General features: G+C 34.2%; 1 protein-coding gene across 1 annotated transcript in view; it reads left to right on the forward strand.

Annotated features, from left to right (window-relative positions):
- The window catches only part of Nbea (neurobeachin), a 620,123-nt gene that overhangs the window by 497,807 nt on the left and 95,330 nt on the right, over positions 1-26,986 (forward strand). The window contains exons 41-43 of the mRNA XM_077795156.1: positions 14,074-14,191; positions 14,528-14,630; positions 18,822-18,937. Coding sequence (XP_077651282.1) covers positions 14,074-14,191; positions 14,528-14,630; positions 18,822-18,937 — 337 coding nt within the window. The remainder of the gene's footprint in view (positions 1-14,073; positions 14,192-14,527; positions 14,631-18,821; positions 18,938-26,986) is intronic.

Below are 26,986 nucleotides of genomic sequence, written 5' to 3' on the forward strand. Positions count from 1 at the left end.
TTTTAAGCAAGCATTAGCATCAGACTTAACCTGCCCCTATGGAACATCTCACTTCTTTCTTCAGCTTTTCCCTGATTTATTTTGCCATATGTAAAAGCAAAACACTTTCATCTTTTTATATATGTTTTTACACCCATTTGATTAGATTTGAAAAGCTTGTACTGGACCTGAGATTCATCTTAATGCTGTCTGTCGGACTTTGCTTCAGCAGTTCATAAAAGAAATAGAAAGTAGAGTAGGGATTAGTTTGAAATTGTCAGCTATCATACATTAAACTTTCTTTTTAATATTGCCTTATAAGACCCAATCTCGGAACTAAAAATTTGAAGAGAGTGTAATTTATATTTAGTTTTGATTTACCATTGCACTTCACTTTTAATGCTTAGATGCCTGAGCATTTATCAGAGGCTAGGGTTTTTATTTCAATATGCATTAAGGATCTTTCCCTCATCAGATAAAACATATCTTTCAGGGAAAGCTACCTTGTTGCCTTTGAACCCAGATGTATTAGTCCTTAATGCGGACAAACCAATAATCCTATTTTTTTTTCTTAATGGGGAAAAACTGGGTATTTTTCATGTATATTCAAAAAACTATTTAGATGTTTTGAAATATAATGTTCAGTAATACTAAAAACAGTATAAAATTACACTGTTAATTCAAATAATTATGTAAGCATTAAATATAACATTTGTGCAGTCAGAAAGCTTTGTTACAGTTATGTTAAACTTAAGAAATGATTATTATTTGTTTATGACATCCCTGACTTTTTTGAGTTTCAAATATATTAAGAATACATTTAAAGCATGTTGTTAAATAAGTAAAATCATGACAATATTTAGAAATCAGTTTGCTTATGTGCATCACCATAAATTCTTGGAGTTTAAGAAGTAGGTATACTGTAAGCACAAGAAGCTACAACATCAGGGCCCCTCACTCCTAAAGGCCCTATGGGAAACAGAGTTGCCAAGAATGGTATACTGGTGTCAATTTACTGAAGTACCATCAGATTTCTAGAGAAAAGAATAATCTAAAATGCTATTAATCGATCAGTAATGATTTTTATCTCATTCTGAATATTAGCTTCAATAGATAATTTTTTGCTTGCAATTTTGTATTTTTTTAAGAAAGGCCCCCAACTACTTATTTTCTTTCTTCTTTCCTTCCTTCCTTCCTCCCTCCCTCCCTCCCTTCCTCCTTCCTCCCTCCTTTCCTTCCTTCCTTTCTTCCTTCCTTCCTTCTTTATTTATTGGTACTGAGGATTGAACCCAGGGGCACTTAAACATTGAGCCACCTCCCCAGCCCTTGTTTAGAGATAGGGTCTCACTGAACTGCTTAGGGCCTTGCTAAGATGTTAAGGCTGACTTTGAACTCACAATCCTCCTGCCTCACCTTCCTGAGCCCCTGGGATTACAGGCACGTACCATCATGGCAGACTCCCCTAGCTTTATACAATAAAGTTATTCCATACTTTCTTTAATTCTCCCAGAGGTGGACATTTGCTTCCATTCTTTGTTATGGTAAGTAGTACTTCAAGAAACAATCAGGTACATACTTTATTTTGCTTTTATTGGAGTAAACCCACAGAATAAATTTCTAGAAATTGCTGGGCCAAAGGGCATATGCATAGTAAATTTTGATAGATATTGCCAGAACAGCCTTGATATGTTATGCCATTTTGCATTCCCACCAGCAATGTAGTGAATATTTTTTTCCCTCAGGAATTTCATCATTACCAAGCTTTTGGACTTTTGCCAATATGATAGATTAAAAAGTTGTATCTCCATGTAGTTTTGATTCTCTTGTTATGGATGAGATTAAACATGTTTTCAATCAAGGAAGAGCCATTTGTACTATATATTCATGATATGTTTGAATATTTTTTTAAAAAAATCTGTTTCAATGTCTATAGATTACTGATAAGCAGTATGATTTGTCTAATGCATATATTTTGCATGTAAGATATATAGATGTTTAACATGATAATTTTATACATATATGTATACCTTCCTTTTTCCCTGCTTTCCACTTAGGTCATTTTGTCATTCCTCTATAAATCACCCTCCTAAATTACAGCAGCATCATTTCTAGGATAAGAACCTTTTTAAATTTACCTGCATACCCAGTAGGAATCTATGTACCCTGATATAAAAACATCATTCTCACCAAACTCTTGCACATTAATGAAAACAAAATCACCTAAATATATTAACACTACAAGTATATTTACTATATATGATTGTATACCAGATGGACCCCATTTTTTATAAATTAGTTTGCCATATAATTGTCTCTAGTATGCATTTTTTTCTATTTTTTAAATTTATATATAACAGTGGAATGCATTACAATTCTTATTACATATATAGAGCTCAATTTTTGATATCTCTGGTTGTATACATAGTATACTCACACCAATTTGCGTCCTCATACATGTACTTTGGATAATAATGATCATCACATTCAACCATCATTAATTACCCCATGCCCCCTCCCTTCCCCTCCCACCTCTCTGCCCTATCTAGAGTCATCTATTCCTCCCATCTAGTATGGGAGGAATAGATGCATTTTGGAGAATCATACCCTGGAGCTCCATGGAGCTGCACATGCTGTGCTTGCTCTGTGCACTTTGCTGAGCCATGGAGGACAGTCAACACAAACATGGGGTTTGGACTAAATATTACCTCCATATATGGAGAAAGCAGTATTACATATTAAGTTTATTTATATTACAAATGGAGAGCAAAACATTAATAACAGAAGATATTTTAATTTGTTTATATTTCATTCCCTGCTATCATTTCATTTAAAGTAGAAAAATGTAGATAATTCAATTATTTTTATTGTTAACACACTTTCTTTCCAGAAACTCCTGTTTATATAGGCAATAACAATAGAGTGATGGCCGTATCTAATATCTTCACTGACTGAGCTGCTTATCTTTTTCACAGTATTTATAGTTTCCACTAATCTGAAACTTAGGACAAGGCAGAGAGCTCCATTCACCTACCCTCTGGAGCCAGAAATGCTTATAACACCTTTTCTTCCTTCCATAGCTTTACCTTAGTGTAAAGCAGAACACACAAGTCTTATTAATTTATCTAAAGAACATGCCTACTCCCTTCCTCTCTTCCCACCTACTGCAACTACAGATAAGATTCCCACCACTTTCTACCACTTAACTCAGTTATCCTCCTTTCAAGTTATTCTTCAAATTGTTTCCAGAGTGCTTTCTCTAAGATTAGGCAGATTGAATCCACTCCTTCTACTTCTCTCAAGGGCATCCCAGTCCTCCTCAGAGCTACCACTGACTGGGAGCTAAGTCCAAAATCACTATCTCCATCCTCTATTCAGTGAGTGCTCTGGAAGACCTTTGGCCTATAGAAATGTGACCTCCTCACAGATGGGACACCTGAGATAAGAACATTAAACACAGTAGCCCACTTAATTCTTTTAATAACCCTGTAAAATTGAATTGTTCTATCAGTCTTACAGACAAAATCCCAAATAGGAAGTCTGAAAGAAAGGACCCTCTCTTTTGTTCACTAATGTATCCCCAAAAGCTGGCACGATATTTGGGACCTAGTAGGTGATGACTAAATTTTTGTTTGATGAACAAATGCTTTGTGATGCTAACAGACTTTACCTGGAGACAGAGAACTTACTCAAGATACTCAGTTAAAATATATATGAGAAATCCTCAGTGAAGTAGAATTTTGCTGGTAATACCTTTTTTTTTTAGAGAGAGAGAGAGAATTTTTAAATATTTATTTTTCAGTTTTCAGTGGACACAGCATCTTTATTTTATTTTTATGTGGTGCTGAGGAGCGAACCCAACGCCCCCCCCGCATGCCAAGTGAGCGCGTTACCGCCTGAGCCACATCCCCAGCCCCTGCGGTTAATACCTTTACAAACAAGAAATTAAAAGTAAGCAGAAGAAAAGCAAAAGTCATAGGGCATTTCCATAATGCAGAAGAGACTTGTAGGAGCTACCTGACCCTGGAAATAACTATTTCCATTGCCTATAAGTTGGGAGGCCTCTAAAACTTCCTTTTACTCTTGTTACAGATATTTGTGAAAAATAGTCACATACAAGCAAGGGACATTAACTGGGCTGTGTATGTTTAACTAAGTTATATTTCTTGAAGAGTCAATTGTTCCCTAACATAGAATATTTGGAGCAGAAGGAAAAATATCACAGGAAATTCAATAGCCAAATTAAAGCACAAAGATTGTTTTTTAAAAAGATTAAGATTCAAACACAGCAGACAGAATACCCCAAATCATCCATTAAGTAGTACACAAGAAAAAATTCCAGGAAATAACAAGACCTAGTTGAACCAATATGTAATGCAAAAGCAGATATTAGATCAGTGAATGATGCCCTGGAAATGAATCTGTGTGAGGGCAGGGCAGAGACTGCTCCTCCCTCCTAGCTGAGAGTTTTGCTAAGGTTCTGGTGGAAAGAATGTGAGTTCATTTCTTCAACACATATATGAAGCACTACATTGCCAGCCTGTCTACTGGGCACTCTCTGTGTCATTCCATTGAATACTCACAACAACCCTGTAAAATAGATCATTTCCATCTTACATAAGGGAAACCTGTGTTTCAGTGATGTTAGTTTACAGACTTGAGTCTCTCTGTCATCCTCCATGGTTCAGGTGCCTTCTACTATATTATGGCATATATATAAAAAAGAAATGATCTTGGCAAGGCACCATGGTACACACCTACAATCTAGCAATGCCAGTAGCTGAATCAGGAGGATAGCAAGTTTGAGACCAGCCTCAGCAACTTAGACTCTGTCTCAAAATAGAAAGGGTTGAGGTTGTAACTCAGTGGTAGAGTGTCCTTGGGTTCAGTCCCTCCTACTGAAAAATAGGGAAGGCAAAGGAGAGGAAGGGAAGGAAAGGGAAGGAAGGGGAACTTGGTGCACCAAAACAAGCACTAGTGAAGTGCATACTTACTGATATATTACTGGTGGAATGAAGGACAGCACCAACCAAAGCTAACATTCATGCTGGCTTGGGTAGATGTGAACATCAACTCCCAAAACAACACCCAATCTAAAGAACCTTCACAATGCAAGTTCCCTATTTGTAAGTTGGATTGTACTCTGTAGCATTTCTTGGAGAGCAAGTGATGCTAGAAGAGCTCTAGCTGTAAGAGAAAGAAAAGCAAATTTTCTTGTACCTGAAGGATGCACCTGTAAGTGCTCGGAGGTCCTCAGGTTTTCACATAAAAATATGCTCAGCACACTATGAACTCATATCTTATTAAAGTAGCTTTTAAAATCTAATTAGTATGGGAAAATAAAAGTCTTTCATATTTGAAAAGCAATTCAAATTCATCTTGTCTTTCTGGTAATAACTGGAAGATATTTGGTAAATGGTAAAGATCTTTAGAATAAATGCTGTTTTAAGCAATAGGCTTTTACTGCATGGTAGGAATTTTCCAGGCAGACAAAGAGGGGAAGCCATTCTAGAACATGCACATATGTGGAAATGTTTATCAACTGCATTTTTTAAAATTCTAATAGATTTTATTATTTAGAGTGACTTAAGTTTACAGCAAATTGAGCAGTTAATATAGAAACATGTTGGTGTGCGTGTGCGTGCGTGTGTGTGTGTGTGTGTGTGTATACACATGCACACGCACATATTGGTCAGGCTTTTTCCTTCTGCAAAGAACAGAGACATGAAGGCTACATTGAATAATAAGGTTTTCTATCAAAAAACTTTCAACTGTAATTAGCAGATACCCTAACTCAAATGGCTTCATTAGATAAGAAGGTAGGTAGGTAAGTAGATAGATAGATAGATAGATAGAGAATCTCACATAATAATAAGTCCTAAATTCTGGTCTCCAGGTGGGGGTGGTGGAGGAAAAGTGGATTCTGAATAGGTAGGAGATAGCTTCTACTACACAATTTCTTTTAAAAACACACAATAAAGTACAAATGGGAAATTCTCATTAGGCCTTCTAAAAAAATTTAATTCAAGCTCCAGTAACCCACATTTCTATGTCCCTCCAAACATAGACACCCATTAATATTATACTATTATTTTCTATCTTCATTTATACTTTTGTTACTACAGACTGATTCCATGTATACCTTTAATTCAGTTATCCAACAAACATTTTACCGAGTTTCTACAATGTAACAGGCACTGAGGGAAGTAACAGGGATACAGTAATAAGGAGAAACAAATGGTCAAAGAGCTTACAGTTAAGCAGAGGAGATTCCATTAAAAAAAAAAAACATAATAAATTTGCAGAATTTCATTTGTCATCATTTTGGTGCTATGAAAAGAGAACTTGTCTCATATACAGTGAATGAAAATGTACAGAAGGTGGCACACTAGGGAGCTGAGAACTATTCTAGATTGTTAGAATTCAAGATCTAGATGGAATGCACATCATAGATAAAAATGGAATTTTATACAACTATTAATAAAAATAGTTACCACTCTTTAAATACTTAACTGTATATTATAGTGCATATTTTATACACATAAACTCAACTATGGTTTTTGTGACATATTGCATACATATTTTTTAAATGTTTGCAGCTACATTGGGCAAGAATTGAAAAGTACATCAGTATTATGTGCAGTTTTCTCCAAATTAACATAAAGAAATTCTAACTAGAAAATACTTTAGCACTTAAAAAATATCAACGTTTCTCACCTTGTTACAAACTTGTCACTACTTTTTTGTGTTTAAACTTTCTTGTAGTAGAAAGTTTTAATGTTATAAAATAGTTCTCTTAATATTATATCTCCAGTGAAAAGTGGCTCTCCTCTGTCTACTCGGAAAGCTCAAGGCTGATTTGACAATTACAACTTTACTTTAACTCCCCTTTCTAATCTTGTACCACTTCTATGTCTAAGTTTTTAATGTAAAATATTTTCAAAAAGAAAATTTATGGGGTCTGAATAATGAGACCTCATGAACAAACTAGTTCAAAAATAATCCTCTAATTCAGAACTACAAATAACCTGAAAAAGAAGAAAACAAAAGTCTAAAGACAGAAGACATACAAATAGAATAGTTTAAAAATTGTCACAATGTAGAATAGTACAAAAGAAGTTAACATTCCAGTTTCTAGAAACCAGAAAGTAGTTTCTTTCTTTTTTTTTAAAAAAAATTGTTTTTATTAGTTATACATGAGAGTAAAATATATGTGACATATTTTACATATATGGAGTATAATTTCTCATTCTTCTGGTTGTACATGATAGAGAATTACACTTGTTGCATAATCATATACCCACATAGGAAAGTAATATCTAATTCATTCTACTAACTTTCCCATTCCCATTCTCCCTTCTTTCCCTTTATTCCCCTTTGTCTAATCCAAGGTACTTCTATTCTTCCCTACACACACCTCCGCCCCCACCTTATTGTAAGTTAGCATCCACATATCAGACAGAATATTTGGCTTTTGGGTTTGGGGGATTGGCTTATTTCACTTAGCGTGATAGTCTCCAGTTTCACCGTTTTCAGGCAAATGCCATAATTTCATTCTTCTTTTTTTTTTTTTTGAGAGAGAGAGACTATTTTTTAATATTTATTTTTTAGTTTTTGGCGGACACAACATCTTTATTTATATGTGGTGCTGAGGATCGAACCCAGCGCCGTGTGCATGCCAGGCAAGTGCACTACTGCTTGAGCCACATCCCCAGCCCATTTTCATTCTTCTTTATGGCCAAGTAGTACTCCATTGTGTGTGTGTCTATATATATATATATATATATATATATATATATATATATATATATATTTCACATTTTCTTTACCTATTCATCTGTTGAAGGGCACCTAGTTTGGTTTGACAGCTTAGCTATTGTGAATTGACCTGCTATAAACATGGATGTGTCTGTGTCACTGTGGTATTCTGATTTTAAGTCCTTTGGATATATACTGAGGAGTGGATATAACTGGGTCAAATGGTGGTTCCATTCCAAGTTTTCTCAGGAATCTCCATACTGCTTTACAGAGTGGTTTGCACCAATTTGCAGTTCCACCAGCAACATTTGAGTGTACATTTTTCCTCACATCCTCCTTAACATGTATTGTTACTTGTATTCTTGATAATTGCTGTTCTGACTAGAATGAGAGGAAATTTTAGTGTAGTTTTAATTTGCATTTCTTTAATTGCTAGAGATGTTGAGTGTTTTTTCATATAATGTAGAATTCTGGTCTCTCACCCTCATCCTTTTTAAAAATAGCATCAGAGGGGAAATATAAGATTATTAGCATATGCCAAATTTGAGAAAATGATGAAACACAGCCAAAGATTTAGTATTTACCCACGGGGACATTCATGAATGGGACAAAATGAAGCAACTTTGCCAATACCATTTTTTCATCTCAAGAGTTTTACCATAATTTGGAGAGTACACATTTGAAGATAAAGTAGGCTCTGAAGACTCCAGCTGCAACTCAGTTCATTTGTAAATTAAACTGTTAAATATTCTACTCAACAAAACTTGACTGAGTTGCATCTATGTGCAAGTTTTGTAAGGAAATTTAAATAGAGTACAAATCTAGTCTCCACCCTTTTGAAGTCTAGCATTTCTTAGGGGATATATGTAATCAAATAGATGAATTTAAAAGTACTTACCACAGTGTGAGAGACACTGTTGAAGAAGTATAAATAATACTCTTTTTTTTTTTTTTTTTTGCTAATGAGTCCATGATTTTCTACTTATAATTATAGAATACCATTTACAAAGATTTTTGGAACAGTGTGGCTTTTCTCTAGTCAAAATAATCTCTACATCATAGCCATAATGAAGACTTCTAAAGTATAAATTTAATCATCTTGCCTCTTTACAATCTTACGGTGGCTTTCCATTGTTCTCAGACCAAGTCCAAACTCCAACATGAGTTGCAAGATCTAGCCTTACGCCTTGGCTTCCCACTCATAGTTTATTATTCTAATTTTACTTTTGATACTCTCCTCCTCACAAGCTATATTCAGAAAGCTTGGACCCATTGCCCATGGTGCCTTATTTCCATACATCTTCTTCCTTCTGCTTGGGGTACTGTTATTCCACTTACCTGTTATTTGTGATTCTGTTCCTGATTGCGAACACCTGAAAGTCAGGGACTCAGTCTCTCCTGTTCACAACTGACTCATTTCTGAGACTATAAACTTTAAGTGCTTATTTGGAATAAGTTGTTATTACAATTATTTGAGCTTATAGTTGTTCAACAACATAAATATATTTTGCACTTTTAAAATCAATTATCGATTTTAAAAAGCAAACTGGCATTCAAAATTCATCTTGAGGTGCATAGCTAACAAATTAATATTACTTATTGCCAGAAAAATACAGAAATCAATATTAGAGTTATTCCTTTCTTTTTTATAGATATGTTGAAAATCTTGTTCACATACATAAATAGAAGGATGCTGAAGTTTATTATAGCAATGTTATTTAGTGTTTTGTCCCTTTTCCAAGTTGAATGCTAAAAATCACCTAGAAGTCTATCATCATTATTTTTAATTGTCTTTCAGTAACAGCCCAACTAGATCTAACTCTTCCTCCTTGAAAGTAAAGAATTGGAAAACCATCCAACTTGTAACAGAATTATTCTTAAGCCAGTCATGGGGGCATACACTTCCTAACACCTCCATCAGCATTTTGAATGTGCCATTGCTTGAGGCTCCCATCCCCTCACTAGATCTTTTACCCCAGCCTGTACACCAGGAGAGAGCTACCTGTTCATATTTTTAGTGAGAGAATGGTAATGTGAAAAAAGAGATGAGAAAGAACCCATTCTAATATTTTTTTCATGCCTTTGGTAGTAAAACACTGTCACCGAGACACAAGGAGCGGGGTCAAGGGAGTTCCACAGCTGCTCCCTTGTTCCACCTTGCCCCACGTTCCACACAGTAGCCATCAGCCAGAGATTGTCTCCTGTGGTCGTTGTAGAATCCAGGCTTCTTCCATCTTGTGGTGTGACTTTTCTAAAATCCCCTCCATTCAACTGGAAGTTATGAAAAGAGCATGGTTAATCACATGTGAATATAAACCTGAAATATCTTTTGAACTATTTCATCTTGAGTATATTTGCTCTAATCCTGAGTTATTGGTTTATATGGAGTCATAAGGTAACGGAGACTTATAACTTTTCATTGCATTACAAATCCTGTAATTCAGTGGTTGAAGCTACAAGTGTCGATTAGTGACAATTTCATAAAGCACCAAGAAGAGCATGTCTGACTTTCTGCAGCCATTTCCTCCATTTTTAACAGGAAATAACTTGGCACAAAATTTAGATTTTTCTGTTTAAAAAAAGTATTTCTGTGACTTGTTCTGATATATGTATTGGATGATTTGAGATCAGTGAAGCCATCACTAAACAAGGACTTTTTAGTTTGCACAATATTAGCTGCCTTAGAAGAAAAAAAGATGAACCTGATGTGACAGTCATATACATGTTTCTGACAACATTATACATGTCTGATACACCTGAGTGCACAGCAGCCCTATTTTTCCTCAACATGATCATCAGATAATATGTGTTAAGCCCACATTTGGATAGAAGGTTTACAGCACTTCTATTATATTTGTTTTGTGTTGTTTCCTGTGGGCTTCAGCTCCTAAGTGAGTAGGGCAGACCTCAGGGCATAGGCTCACATGAGCTCTTTCTTCCTTCACTTCTTCTAGATACCAGGTCATCAGCTGAAAATAGCTCAAGTCCATAAGCTTTGGACACAAGACGCTTTAATATTCTTGTTTATAACTTGAATGACATAATAAAAATTATGCTCATTCAACTTTCAGAAGGTAAAACTGAATGGGGTAGTTAATATTTGTTCAATAGATTTCATTGTGTATTCAATGATTTGGAGAAGCAAGCAGGCAAACCAGATGATCTGGGAAGGTTGACTTAACAAAGAAAACAAAACCACAAATCTCAAGTATAGATGAAAGTACTTAAATGACTTAAGAGAATATCTTGGACTGTAATGAAAAACAAACATAAAGAGTTACTATAGAAGGTCCTAAAACTCACAGAACATTATGTAACCAGTAAAGGTATAAATAAAACAGAGACAATTTTATAGTATCAGTTCATATTTCAGACCTGGGCTTGAAGCCCAGACTTTTATAGAAACATGCCATAAACTCAGCATTTAATTGACTATAAATGATATTCCTTTATGTTTCTGAAATGTATACAAATTGATTAAAGTCCTCATCACTTGGCTGAGTAGTATCCCATCTGGTCACTCTGCCTTCAGTCTCACAACCTTTGGCTTTATCCTCCACACACTTCCCAAGTGGTGTGTCTAAGGTCTCACTACATTATCATCCCACTAAGCTTTGAGATCAGTCTGGATCCAGTTAGGGAAGAGAAGCCTCATACCATTGTAGACAGAACAAGTGTGATATAAATAATTATAATATAAATTATGTAAGGAAATTGGTGCTACAAATGGCTGGTAAGAAATCAAGCACTCTGTGTAGGAATACAACCTATAAGGAGTAGCCAGTAGTCTTAGGGCTATCATAGAATCCAAGGATAAGGTCCCTCAGGGTTATTGGGGAAGGGCCTGGCTGTAGCTCATTCTGGGACCCAGCTAGAGCAGCCTGCTGGACCTCTGTCCTCCAGAACTTTCCAAAAATCCACCCTCCAGGGAGCTAGTGAAACTGCTAGCTAAGGAGAATACTTAGAAAACTTCTGGACAATGGGTGCTGTGAGTTATCATGCACCCCAGAAGCTGGGTGCTGGGGCCCAGGAACCTGCTGAGTGAGCCCACGAGAATGGGAAGAAAGGACTCCTCTGCATGGTCTCTTCAGTGCCCTTTCCTGACAGAGTTTAACATCATGTCATCCAGCAGAGGAAAAATCTTTAAAGGGTGCAGATTCATTGTCATAGAGCAAGTACTTAAGGGAGAAGGCAGACCTGAAAGGCCATAAATTCAAAATTGGCAGATTTTTTTTTTACAAGGAGTACTTCAGGAGTCAAACTAACTTAGGTTTTTTGAGTTATATCATTTTTTCCAAAGACAAAAATGGGTACAGATATGATAAGGGGTGCATATGTGAGATGTATCTGTGTGTATGTGTGTGTGTCTGTGTGTGTGTCTGTGTGCATGTGTGTGTGTGTCTGTGTGCATGTGTGCATGTGTGTGTGTGTGTTTTCCTGGCATACCAATAGTGGTATGAGGGTTCCAACATGGGTTTCATAGGAAGATTTGTGTTTTACTCATTTTATTGTTTGAGTTTTCAAATTTAAATTTTTTTAGTGAAATAATGGTCATACTTGAACACATTTTCAACTTTGTCTTATAATGTTTCTTATTTCACCCACACAAAAGAAGTTAGCAACCATGTGTTAGTATTCCTTCCCTTTTCTTAAAACACACACACACACACACACACACACACGCACGCGCGCGCGCGCGCGCGCACACACACTGTTCCATGGAATTCAAATCTGGAAACCATTATAGCTGACTAAGAATTTACAAATATAAATTATGGAAAGCCACTATAACCCTTTTGTGAAATATACAAAAAGAAGTTTTGCATTTAGAAATGGAAAAACACTTGTCATATGCTGTTCAACAAGAAGAACATATTTAACTTATGAACATAATAATGAGGGCCATATACTTTACTTTCATCAGCTTTGCTTAAACTAACCAATAATAGGTATTATTGTCACTGTTTTTCAAAGGACAAAAATCTAATGGAGTTAGGTAATTTTCCCAAGGTCCTATAGTTAACAAATAGCAGAGCTGACATTTAATAGAAGTCTGACTCCAAAATGGCTCAGGATTTAAGTAGTTGTCTGGCTACTTCCAAAAACCTTCCAGTTTCTAGAGAAAGACAAAACTGAATTAAGGGTTAGAAAATGTGATTTTTCAAAACAAAAGGACAAAAATATTATATGCATATGTATTTTATGTTTATTTTCTAAAGAAAGAGTATGCACAAAGGAAATTATAACTTCTTTTCAAAGTTTAAGAAATCTAATGTATATAAAACTCAAAAATCAGTTCCTGTTTCCACCAAAGCAAACATAAGTACACAAAAGCAAGTAGAAAATGAATTTATGTATTGTTAAAATACACTGGTGTATCAGTTTGTTGCAGACATGATAATTATGGCTTAATCTAATATGAATTGATATCGTGTAACAAGAAGTCCTGACATGGATGGTATCTCAGATTGTACCAGTAGTTCATTGTTAGGACCAACCTTGGCTTTCCTCTCTCATGATTACACAATTGCTGCTACAGTTTTAGCCATCACATTTTCATTCAAGCCAGAAGGCAGAAAGGGTGTGCCAGCTACATGTAATTCATTTTCCTTTTCTAAAACATCCTCGGTTGCCTCTAGCCGTGTTCTCTTTAGCCAATGGTGGGTCTGGAAATTTGGGGAAACAGAAAATAACAATATTATGATTGGCTTAGACGATGGGTTAAGCAAAATTCTGGTCCCTGAATATTCCAAATCCAGCTTTATTGGAACTTATTCATACCCATTTATTTATATATTGTCTGTGGCTGCTTTCACACTACAATGGCAGTTTCATAGTTGTAATGGACCACGTGGCCTGCAAAGTGTTAAAATATTTACCATCCAACCTTTTACAGAAAGAGTTTGCTGAGTCCTACCTGAAACTAATCATGATCCATTTCCTGGGGTGATTAAACAAACTCTTTCACAATAACTGGGCTTCCATTAAATAAGGAAGAAAGGGGAGAAGGGACATCGGAAAGAACCAACAGGATATGTTACAGGTGGTCACCAGATCCAGTTAATGATATGCAAAACTCAAAACAATATATTTTGTTTTAAGTCACAAGGTCACCTTGAAAATGTAATTTTTCCACTCCTTCATGTTCTCATAAGCCAACCAAGACAATTTAGAAAGGCAAAAACTTTGCAAAATATACAGTATCAAGTGAATTGACTATCATGAATCCAGAAAGATAATCCCCAATTTACTGACTCTAGTAGAACACCAACTAAGATACTGTCAGTGTCTTAAATAATACTTAACAATTTCCACTTACCTTTAAACTGTTTATTTCAGGTTCTAGCATACACGGAAGGACTTCATGGAAAATGGATGTTCAGTGAGATACGAGCCGTATTTTCTAGACGTTATCTTCTACAAAACACTGCTCTGGAAGTATTTATGGCAAACCGAAGTAAGTGTTCTTAAATACTTTGTAAGAAAAATGTGCTCACATTTGGATGTTATTCATTTATATGGTGTAAGGCTGTCTTGATTTTTGTCACTTTATTTCTCCTTTGGGTAGGTTCTTGCTAAAACAAAAATTCATTTTTAAAAATAAGAGAAAAATAATTTGTTTGAAAATGTTAATCCTTGTTTCACATAGACATAGCTATAGATAAGGCTATTTTGTCATGAAAATTAATTACCTTTGCAAATAAACCATGATAGACACTTGAAAATGATTTCTTAAGTTGATGCTTAGTTCTACTCTGGTTTTCTAAACCATGTTCTTTTCTTCTTACCACAGCCTCTGTAATGTTTAATTTTCCTGATCAAGCAACAGTAAAAAAAGTTGTTTATAGCTTGCCTCGGGTTGGAGTAGGAACCAGCTATGGTCTTCCACAAGCCAGGTAATTATTATATCACACACTATCTTAAATTTCTTCACATATTTCAATCTTGGTATGACAGAAATGTCAGTGTAGTTGCACCATTATAATTATTTCAAGGACCAAGGAATTTTCATTCTCTGTGAGTTATTTGTATGGAAAGAAGTTATGAAAACAGCTATTTTGCAAATAACAATGTAGTTAAAGCAGAGTTTTATTTAACACATATCTAGGTGAATAAGTAAAAAAGTTGATTGTATATCATAGGTAAAATTACATGTGTACAAAGAAGACATGTTTCTTATTTTCTTGTAGGAAACATACCAAAAGCTTCAAGATGTTTATGACTAATTGCTGTACAATAATATATGAATTATGCTTTTTTAAATGCTATGCATATGTGCTTCTTCATTAGTATAATAAAATTCATAGAGTTTACCTTGAGTAATAGTCAGTAATCGTGACAGTTTTAACTATTATGTAAATGTTTCATCTTGATATTTTAGAAGAATCATTTTGAAACCTTATTTTATTAAAAGATACTACTTCGAGCAGAAAACACAATCATTATGCTTATTGCTAATAGCAATTAGTCTGGTTTTGATGCTAAGTAATTGAATACCCAACTAAAAGTAGGGGCGCTTGCTCTCTCTCTCTCTCTCTCTCTCTCTCTCTGTGTTTGTGTGTGTGTGTGTGTGCACATGCACACACTTAATACAAAAGACCTACAGTAAAGCATTATCAGTATTGAGTTAGAGATTCAGTGATGTCAGTCAGGACTCTTAAGTTGGCCTCATGTTCACAAAATTAACACTACTGCTCCATACATCACATCCTCACACAACTACATTAAGTAGGAAAAAAAAGATACAAAGGATTTCTCTTTAAACTTAGCTGTTTTAGGAAGGAATACATTTCTCATGGACCGCCAGTAATGTTTATATCTTAAGTCTGTTTGATCAGAATGTCAAGCCTGTTTGGTCAGAATGGGACAACCTTCCCACTCCTAAAGTGGTAGGGAGAGTTTGATGGCTTAGCTCAACAATCCCCTAGAATTTATGGCAAATATACCTCTGACTCCTTGTTGCCTCCTACCTGAACAAAAGAAGAATTGCATTATTGTAGAAGAAGGGAGAAAGGCTTTGAGTAGATATGCAACAGTTTCTACCACATACTGTTTTGTTCCTGAAGACTCCTGCAGTGTACTAACTGAATAGAAAGAAAACTAATCTTTGTCTATCTTTCCTTAAATAGGTTACAGACATTTTAAAGACAGGGACTGTGTTTTATTTATCTTTTAATCTATAGCACCTAGCACATTGCCTAATTGCAAAAGTGCTTTTTAAGTGCTATTCAGCTGGAGTTCCCTTGTATTACATCTTATCTATTTTCTTTTCACATACTGTACAAGAGCAATTCACTGACATGTATGCACATGCTCAGGATATTTCCTAGTAGAATGACAAGATTCAACTAAGACATTAGTAGATAATGAAGCACTTATATAAAATACAGGTCAAAGAAAAAAATGCATTTAATCTATCAAAGAAAATGAGGTTAGTTTTGCAAGACTTGTTCTTACTGAATCAAAGCTGACTCACAGTAATAGCTACCTCCTTTCCCAAGTGCAATCTATTTGTTTACTCATCAATTCAAGAATTTTTCCAGAAATGAACATTAAGAACTCACAAATACATCTAACTTTTTTCCTACCTCTTGGCAGCTTTCTCAATGACCATGACTGCTGAAAGTTTACTAACGGGTTTCTAGAAGGCATGTGTGATCTCCTTCAGTGCTCTTGGACTAGTCTAAACCTGAATCTCGATTTATTTAAAACTACCAGTAGTGCTCTTACTATTTTCCTTACCTATTATGAGTATCCTTTCTCTTTTAACTACATTTGATCTCACTTTGACTTTTGGAAGATTATTGTTCTGAAAGCAAAGAAAATGATAAGCATTGCTTCTTTCTCTGTTAATTCATGAAGGCATTCACTCCCTTTGTTGTCCATGGCTTGACTTTTCCCTAAAGGTTCAACTAATTCTTAGTTTCCTAATACTATTCTTATAGGCTTAGTTTTTCTTTTTTCTTTCTTTTATTTTCTTTTTTTTTTTTTTTTTTTACTTCCTGAGACATGTAGTTTTAGAAAGAACAGAAGAGGTTAGGAGGATACTGAACTTAGGCTTAGACCTGCCACTTATAAGCTGGGTAGCAATAAGAGCCGAGTATTTAGTAGGAACTCAGTAAATATTGATTGGATAATTCCAGGCAAGAGGAATGACACTCTCACCCACCATAAAATGGGGACAATATCTTTACAGAATCATTCGAGAATTTTTTGAGAGAATAAAAAAGGCACTTTGTAAACCATAAAAAAACCATGTGCATTATACACATATACATACATACACATACATGCACATACATACACAGGTTCAAATAGGTAGATATGCATATCCATGAGTGTGTATATGTGTGTGTGGGGGGATAAGGTCTACTTATATTTAGAGAGTTGTCAAGAGAAGGAATGATACCTGACTTCTACAGGTAGAACCTCTCCATATCTTGGTAGAGTCACAAAAACGTCTAGAGATCTATTCCTTGCTTTGCTTTTTGACATTGGGTTTTATCAGTTAAGCAGAGTTTACCCAACTCTAGGGACCTTTTAAGTTAAAGCCTCAAGATACTAATTTTAAACAAAAATAACAAAACACTCAAATTCAAAGGCCGGTATATTAACAAAACAATTGACTTCAAAATTCTTTAGGCCAATTCTTGGGCACACCCACCACAGAGATCACACTACAAATTAGATGGTTGATTAATGAGCAAAGGTTTAGAACAAAGGTAATATTTCCATTAAGCTAGAATAACCTAATGAATACCCTTTAATTAATGACTGTTCATAGCTTTTGTTTACTGAGTACTTCCCATGTGCCAGGGACTATAGTTTGTGTTTTAGTTTTTAAGTATTATTTTCATTATTCTTAAAACAATCACATTCTTTTTATATTAATTGTTGTAATTATTAATGCACTGTTTTTGGAAACTGAAATTCCAAGAACAGGAGGCCTTGTCTGTTCAGCCTCTGGCTAGGGCCCCTTTGCTATGTCACAACATGATGGAGAAGCAGAAGGGGACATTTACATGCAGAAGGGATCAAAGACCCAGAATGGCTTCACATTATAGCAGCCTGATGTCTTGAGAACTCACTGAGTTCAGGAATCATCATGAATTCCTTCCAAGGACAGTACCCGGTGACTTAATACCTTCCGTAAAATCCTAGTTCTTAAGTTTCATGCAGGCTCAATACCACCACAGGGCACCAACCTTCTAGCACGTGAACATTTGGGAGACAACTTCAAAATCATAACAGACATTCAGTATTTTCTGAGTTGTTTAGATCTAACTATAGACCTAACTATTTAATAAACAGAACTGTTAGGTATTTCTCTTGGCCAAAGGGTACCATGAAAAATCGCTGAGACACCAATGAATTTTAAAAGTTTGGGAAACTTCATTGATCATTTTAAAAACTCAGTAAGTTTTATCATAATTTTTTCTAAATATACCAATTTCTATTATATTTAGATAACCACTTTGAACCTGGAAAGTATTATAATCTATAAAACTTTTTCTGATTTATTTCCTAATTCTGTTCTTATGTCCCTTCTTCTGGAAGTACTCATTTATTCTCAGTTCTCAGTTGTTTGTTTTTGACCTCATTAGAGGGGATATACATTGTGTGTAGAGGCCTTACACACACTGTATGGAAGCAGGCATACACATTAGTGACAGCCACCATTGTTATGTAAGATTTAAGTCAAATGCTTGCAAGCAGACATTTGACTAAATTACCTATCTAGCTTGTTAACATGGGGTAGATTTATTGTATTGTATAAAAACTACCTTGATTTATTTTGAGTATGGTTTTATCTTTTTTCTTCTTATTTACTTGTAAATACCCATTTACTGTTATATTTTCACAAATAGAATTGCTTTCAAATAGGCTTATCCTCAGTATTTTCTCTGTAATAGAATTCTCAAATATTGCTTATTTCCAAAATTAAGATATCTTTTAATATTTGTCTAAGAAAAACAAACTATAAAGTATTTTAAATTGAGTAACTCGAAACCAATATTTTAGTTAATACTGGATTTTTAAAAGCCATGAGCTAAGAGAGACTGTGTTTGTTATGGTGTGCTTAACAGGAGGATATCATTGGCCACTCCTCGACAGCTTTATAAATCTTCCAACATGACTCAGCGCTGGCAAAGAAGGGAAATTTCAAACTTTGAATATTTGATGTTTCTTAATACCATAGCAGGTAAGACATCTCATTTTTTAAACTTGCAATATGTTTATGTTCATCAAAATCATTGTTAATATGACTTGATGTGATATATTTTTCTCTTTGGGCTTCCAGAGCAGCATTAAGATAAATATTGAAGCACTCACATTAAATTTTATCAGAAGCTGTACAAGCTAATACCAAGGTTTTAGATGCATTTGTTGTTGAAGAGGCTTTTCCTTGCTCTCCTTCTGCCATTTCCTTTGCTGACAGCTTTGTCTGAAGGTTTATTAGAGTCAACAAACCATTGCCAGAGAGGGTCTGGAAATAATAATGGGAAAATGTAATTTCACTACTTTGTCATTCTCAGCAATTGCAGCTAGACAGGAGAATAACAACAGGATTCTGCCTAGTACAGATGTCACCTGGATTATGGCATGATTGGGTTACAGCATCTTTTTCCTTAAAAATCTTCAAGTAAAAATAAAAAATCAGATTACATTTTCTAAATGATGAGTAACTGCCAGCCACCTCAACAGTCACTATGCTTGTAAATTAAAAGGAGGTAGTGGCTTTGTTTTCCTGCTAAATCACTAGTTGTCACTGGTTAAATATATGTCTATGAGATTTAAGTACCTCTTTCTTGTTTCTTAAGTTAAGCTCCAAAAGACCTCATTCATGTTAACTACAAAGGGTTTCCTTCTATAAATTAGGCTCTACGGAAACTTTCTGCACTTAAATGAATTTAAGCAACTATTATTATTTTGTTATGAATGAATGCCCACAACCATCAACTTAGGGCAATGTACTGCTCTTAATCATTGATTTAGAATATAATTATGTAATAGTATTTTTTAATAATCTATCATATACAGGTATGACTGTGGATACTATAGGCATACATTAAACATGGATAACATAGATATGTATTAAATAAGCAGGTGAACATGATTTGTTATTGTTAAAGTTATTTGAATGCTGAAATCTCTTCGCATTTTAATTACTTATATATTTATACATTCATATATTCAAATATATAGTATACACATATGTATCTTAAAGAACTATTTACTCCCTCAAAATTAAAAGAAATGTATTATACTATTTAACTGGCATTTTACTTAAATATATAGATAGAATTAACGTATGTACTTGAAATATAAAGAATGTTATGTTTTCTTGCCTTTCATATTGTATTGTTCTTTTTGTCCACATGAATAATTTTTGACCCACTTCTCTAATGATTTAAAATGTAGTCAACTTTTTATTCATTCTCCTAGAGCTATATTTAATTTTTTTAAATAACCTATAATGTGTTTCTCCTGTTTTTGTACTGAAAAGCATATCAACATTTTAAAACGCTCCCATTAAGAGAGAAAATTTAAATCAATTTTTATCTTCATTTATTCCTTTTTAAAAAATATAATTTATCAGCCAAAATTCAGATTGTTATTTGCCGCTTATCTTTTAAAATCCATGTCTTTTCTCATATTAAGGATCTCAAACTATTAAAAGTTTCTTCTTTTTCATTTAGTGTATTATTTTCAGCTATGTGTTTCCTTACTTGATTTTTCAGGCTATTATTTTCTTTACATTTGACTGAGTTGTGTTCTTTTTTTTTTTTCATATTCCCTGTTAAGTCTTTCTATTATCTGTTCTTCAGAGATTTATCTCAGAGCCTATCATTAGATGGTCTTGTGTTTTTTTCCTTGGCTGTGCTAGTTATTTGGAGCTGTTGGGTGTAAAACAAGTGATATACCTCACTTCCGATTCAGTTTCTAGTCTAGCAGACATTCATATTAAACGGTTTTACTGTTCTCAGATGGAACACACTCCACCCTCTGGATGAAACATTGCCTAGATGATCATTCTAAAGGCCTCTCCTACTCTCAATCTTTTCTGCCGAATTTGCTTATGTAGGGTAGATTTCTAACAATATGGTACAGTTCCACCAAAACCACCACCCACTTCGTGACTTTTGCTTTCTGGGAGTCTCTTTCTCTAACTCTGGAAAGACCATTGTGTCTGAATCTGAAGAGAGCTGATAATATTGCCATTTCCTTCCAGAAGTTTCCCCTGAACAATACAGAGATCAATATTTCTTTTTCTTGTTTGAACAACCTTTGGATTTCTAAGCCAGAGCTGGCAGAGTTCCATCAGGGGAGTTTAAAAGTATCTTTCTTTCTTGTTTTGCATTTGGTGACATAAAAAGTGTATAGACATTGACTTTTTAAAAGAATTTATTGTGAGATTTTAAATAATTATTTCAACTATACATTAAAACAATGAGAAAAAATGAAATTAATATAGATACAAGAAATTTGGAGCACCTACAATCTAGATAGATAAATGAAATCTACATAAACAAGAATGTTTAAGGCAGCTGATATTAAGTTTTGAATAATTTTTGTAAATAGTGAATGCTGCAAGAGCTAAGCAGAGGGGAAGATTTTTTAATATATTTAATGTGTTTGGGTACCAGACATGGTGGCACACTGCTCAGGAGGCTGAGGCAAAAGGATTGAAAGTTCCAGGCCAACCTCTGCAACTTAACAAGATTCATGCTAAAAAATAAAAAGGTTGTGAATGTAACTCAGTGCTAGAGCACCCCAAGATCCACCTATGTAATTCTCAGTACCACACAAAAAGAATTAAAGAAAGAAAGAGGAAAAGGTAGGGAAGGAGAAAGAGGGAGGGCAGGAGGGAGAGAAAATTTGTGGAGAAATAAATTTTAAAGTTTCACCAGTTTAGAGTTTCACCAGTTTCTGCCAGTTGGATACATATGGTGTATTCAGGAACATAAGTACTGTATCTAGGCTGGAAGGAAGAACAGCTAGTATTGGAGCTGTAGGTAAGAGCCTGACTATAAATAAGAAATGTTTGATAATTCCAGAGTTAAACTTCCTCTGAACCCAGTGATCAGAACAAACTTTCAGAAGAACAAAATTTCAGAAGAAATATAAGGAATACAGTATGGAGTTCGAGGAAAATCAAAATAATAATCAGGTGTGATGTGAATCAGAATTGAAATAGCATAAACTTAGTGCTATGAGGAGAGTATTACAGAAATATAGATTGATGTCAGTTTTTTTTCATTCTTTTGTGTTGTTCTTTTTAGATGTACAATGACAGTAGAGTATATTTAACATATTTATACAAACATGGAGTACATATTATTCTGATTGGGATCCCAGTCTTTCTTTTGGTAAATAATTACTGCAATTTCACTTTGTCACACACCCTATTTTTCACTGCAATTACAGAAGCAAGTAAAGTATGTTTTCTGTCTTTGAAGAGATCATAGTATAGTCAGGAAAACGGACCTGTATACTAGCAGTTCCATACATCCAGCCATTTGGGGGTCACAGATCTTGAAACCATTAAAACTAAGAGATCAAGAAAAACTTCTCATTGGTGACATTTAAATTGGAAATTGAAACATGAGCGAGACTTCAGTAGAAAGTAAGCAGAGGGGATTCCAAGAAGAAAAATAACATGTGGTAAAGATTTGGGTGAGATTAGTGGCAGCAGGAATGGCCAAAACAGAAGTAGATGACACTATGTATGATGTTGTTATTCAAAAAGTATAAATATCTATAGTTTGTCCTAGTTCAATGCTTCTCAAACCATAGTACCCTGTGTGCAGCATAGGGTACCACCTGGGGACCTGTTAGAGATGCAAATTCTCAGAGTCCTCAAACCTACCTACTCAGAAATTCTGGCTGTGGAGCCCAGCAACCTGCCTTTCAGCAAGCCCCTAGGTGGTTCTGATGCAACAAGTTTGAGCCTCATTGCTCTATCCCTTTAAGATCTAAGATCTACTTATCAGAACAAGATGTGCATATAAAAACATTTAGAACCCAGGAGAAAGTATGCAGTTAAGTGCCATTGAGTGTAATAAAAGTTGAGAGACAGAAGAAATTAGGATGAGAGAGTCTACTCAAGGAAAGCTTCAAAGAAAAGTGAAAAATATCTCTTCCAGGATTTTGTCAGACACTGATGATTATCCAAGTAAAATGAACCTTTATAAGTAGATGGCAATTGGAAGAAGTTATGAATGTAAATATCCTCAGGTGCTCTTCCTGGATATATTTCTATTAATTCTTCCCTTACCCTCCTCCTGAAGTAGGAGTGCCAATTTATTCTGAGCATCAGCATTGAAGATTTGGGTGCTTGTTTCATAGAGAAGCTTCGCTAGTACCAAGATTAAAAACTTCTTAGGACAGCAGTTAGAATTGCCCATGTTCCTGAATTGTGACAAATGGAGTATATCCACTCATATCTTCTTATTAAAACATCTTTCAGAGTTATCTACGGATCCTAGAATATAAGGTAATATAAAGATATTAAACTGTACTCATATCATTCTTGTTAATAGTAGATTCATAATCATATTGTTTCATTGCAGTTTTAGGAACACAGTTATTATTCAGCAATACTTTTATTTGATTTAGTTGATTGAAACTCAGATTTATTATTTCTACACAGAATGTTAGAATCAAAAAATAAGAAGTGATTGGCTTATTATATTTTATTCTAGTCTTTTCAAAGCATATTAAAATTATTATCGATATCAAGATTCAGAAAAATAAAAATAATAGTATTTTTAGTATTTGTTTTGTTTCAATATTCCTTTTAAAAATACTTCTTTAATTATTGATATCAATATTCAAAAATTAGTACATAGTAGTTTAATGTTTATTGAGGGACTCATAATGTGCCAAATATTATCCTTAGGGTTTTATGTGTATTTACTCATTTAATTCTCACAACAGCCCTAAGAGTTAGGTTCTGTTCTTATCCCAATTTCACAGATAAAGAAATATGGTAAAGAAAAGTTAAATAATTTCTCAAGTCACATAGCTAATAAGTGACAAAATTAGATTAAAACTTAGGTAGTTTGATGCCAGAACATGGTGCAGCTTCAGGATATTTGTGGTGCCATTTTATCTTTGGCCATCAGTCCTAATTTGTTAAATGCTTTTAAAATCTAAACAGTGAATGACTTAAAACAATTTTATCATTTTATTTTGCATTTCATCAAAAGAGTCCTTTTAAGTTTATTTACTGTCATGACTTTTGTAGTTAGTGATAGTCTAGTGCAAGCTGGGGCCTGGAATTGTTGGCTTTAATGTAAAACATGGTTGTGTTTTCAGTGAGGACTTAGAATCAGAGAAACAGACTCTGAGCAGAGATTTACAAAAGGAAATTTTTTGAGGAGTACCCTTGGGATCAAGATGAGTGAGGGAGTGGAGAATGCAGAAGTGGGTAGGAAACTTTGAGTTTTAATGGAGTTGCAGCAAAGGCCTCAGTAGATCCCCTGGGAAGCTTGGGGCTGGGATGGTAACCCAGGCCTTGAAGCAAGGGGGCCAGGCCTTCATTACCTCTACTCTGCAGTCACTGGATGCAGATGGGAAGGAGAGATGACCTTGATCTCATGACAGACTCTCAGGGAGGGACTTAGCTGAGTACCACCAAGCATCAGCACCCCCAGCACCCAACCTATTTGTGGTTCTCAAGCTTCAGCACATCAGAATAAGGCCTTAAAATAAATACACATCACTCCACTCTAAAAGTTCTGACTCCATAGATTTGGATAAGATTGAAGAATTTTTGTTTTTAAAACCAACTTGATGCTGATTCCAGTGGTCCAAATTGTCTAGGGGTCATACTTTCGGAATCACTGCATTACACCTATATTTGTTTACCTAAATAAAAGCTTATTAATTTTCCATGGCATACATTATTATACTTGTATTAGTATATCCTTAGCATTTTATGCCTATAGCTCATCTTTTTATTGAGAGTATTAGGTTGTTATGGGGCATGGGGCAGGGGTGATTAGTTATGCCCAGGAAATATTCATAGCATTGAACTGATTTATATTTATGCTTTGTAAGGGAATGCATGATTTTGTGATCTATTGTGTGAATTTACTAGAGTTGCAGGGTGAAGGATTCTTGAAACCTCCTAGGTTAAACAGAAGAGTTACAGAATTGTAATCTGATTGAAAAGATGAAACAATCTTTTCTGGCTTCATGTTTTAAAAATATAGGTCATTGTGACTTAATAAATTTTACATTTTCTACAAATATTTTGGTTACTTTCTTACACACAGATTTATCTTTTTTCCAAAAATAATATTTTAACATGAAATACAAAGTAAATTTTATGACGCATTTCTTATTTCTATTTCTTAATGTCTTTCATACTTGACTGTTTTTGTTTTTATCCTTTTTACATGCTTTAAAAAGTAAGACACTATAAGGCCTACAATACAATATTCTAGTATTAATACATGTTGTAGACTTTAGACCTTTGTATGATGTATGTATATACACAAAAAATCTCTACATATAAAGATATAGTTGAAAATACATAAACACATATTTTTGCTATGACAAAGAAATTCGTCAAATATTCAGAAAACCTCCTGGTTTTTCAAAGATTCTTACCTAAAAGCCTGTAATTGTTCATAACCTTTATTTTATTCCATTCACAAATATTTTCTCTGGATAATTAGAAATATGATAAAGTGTAATTTAACAAATTACAGCACTCATAAGCCTAGACCTAAGTATTCCGTTTGAAATTTTGGTGTTTTTTTTTTTTTTTTTTTTTTTTTTTTTTTTTGCTTTTTGTGTGTGGTGTGTCATTGGGAACCTGCTCCATATCCAGGTTCATATCCTACTTTCGTCATTTCATTAGTTATTATTTGAGAGCTTGTGAAAACTACATGAGAGTTCAAATAAAACTACAGCATAACTTATTTTACTATTTTTGAAACACTTGGGATTTTTTTTCAAAGAATATTAAGTTTGGGAGATTAAGTGAAAGAATTTTAATGATGCTTAGAGTTTGAGTAAAAATGGTGTTTCAGCCTCTAATTCCTAGAGTTGACCTGATTTCTGTTCATTGTGTTCTGAAAGGTACATTCTATGCCTCATTTTACACCATATTAAATAATACTAGGAAAAAGATGTTAGAATCTGGCATTCTTGAATGAAAAAAAAAAAGAATGATTGCTAACATAGCTACATGTAAATGATCCTCTGTTAGACCTGAGAATTTTTTTTAAAGGTTTTTGAGTTGTTTTTCATATGATCAGCTAATGAATTCAGCACAACTTCCCCAACCCCAACCTTTTTCTCCTGTTTAGCATTTTCCACTTTTTTACTCTGTGATGAACAAGCCCTCCCTGGTTAATTATGTATATATTTAGCTACTGCATGTGTTGGGCTTATTATTGTCATCTAATTAGATGTAACTTGAACTGCTTGCTTCTAGAAAAATCATTAAAAATTCTTTCCTAATGACCTGGAGATGACAAAATGTCTGTAAAGTGTGAAGAAGCAGACAAGCACAGGAACATCGCTCTTAAAGCGTGTTAATCCAGATGCCGCAATCATCTAATTAAACAATATTTTGCTGTCATTAACATTTTCACCAAGGAATTGCAGTTATAATTTCTTTGTCAGCTGTCTCTAGATCACTTTACCTTCAAAACTAAAGTGCCATATAAAAACATTAAATTGGATGGTTTAATTAAAAAAAATCTTTTTTTAAATGAAGAAACATATCCAGTGTTTCAGAGATCTCATTTTCTATGCTTCACTTTTATTGTTTGAGTAGATTAGTGTCATAGGCTTGCAAAATTTAATATTCATCTTCTACGATAAATCCTTAAGTATAGTTAGCACAAAATATGTTATATATATTCTGCATTTACCACTACTGAAATGGAAAAAGACCCAACCAATTACAGCACAAATATATTTATTAAATTTCAACTCTCCCCCCCCAAAAAAAAAATTTAAAGTAATTGGTAAATAAATATCTAGGTGTGCCAGAACCTAACAGATGTTACTTGGGAAATATTTCACTTTTTTGGATAATTTGATAAATGGATTGTTTTTCATTTCATAAAGGTGTTCAGTAAATAATTAAAGGAATAAAGCTAATTCATCAAAACTTATGAATGCAGAATCCCAAAATACCACTTAATCATTCCTTTTCTTCTGTGTGACATTAAATACATTATGCATTATTTATTTATTTATTTATTTATTTATTTATTTATTTTAA

This window comes from Urocitellus parryii, chromosome 2 (assembly GCF_045843805.1).
Source record: "Urocitellus parryii isolate mUroPar1 chromosome 2, mUroPar1.hap1, whole genome shotgun sequence".
In the NCBI taxonomy this organism is placed as follows: domain Eukaryota; kingdom Metazoa; phylum Chordata; class Mammalia; order Rodentia; family Sciuridae; genus Urocitellus; species Urocitellus parryii.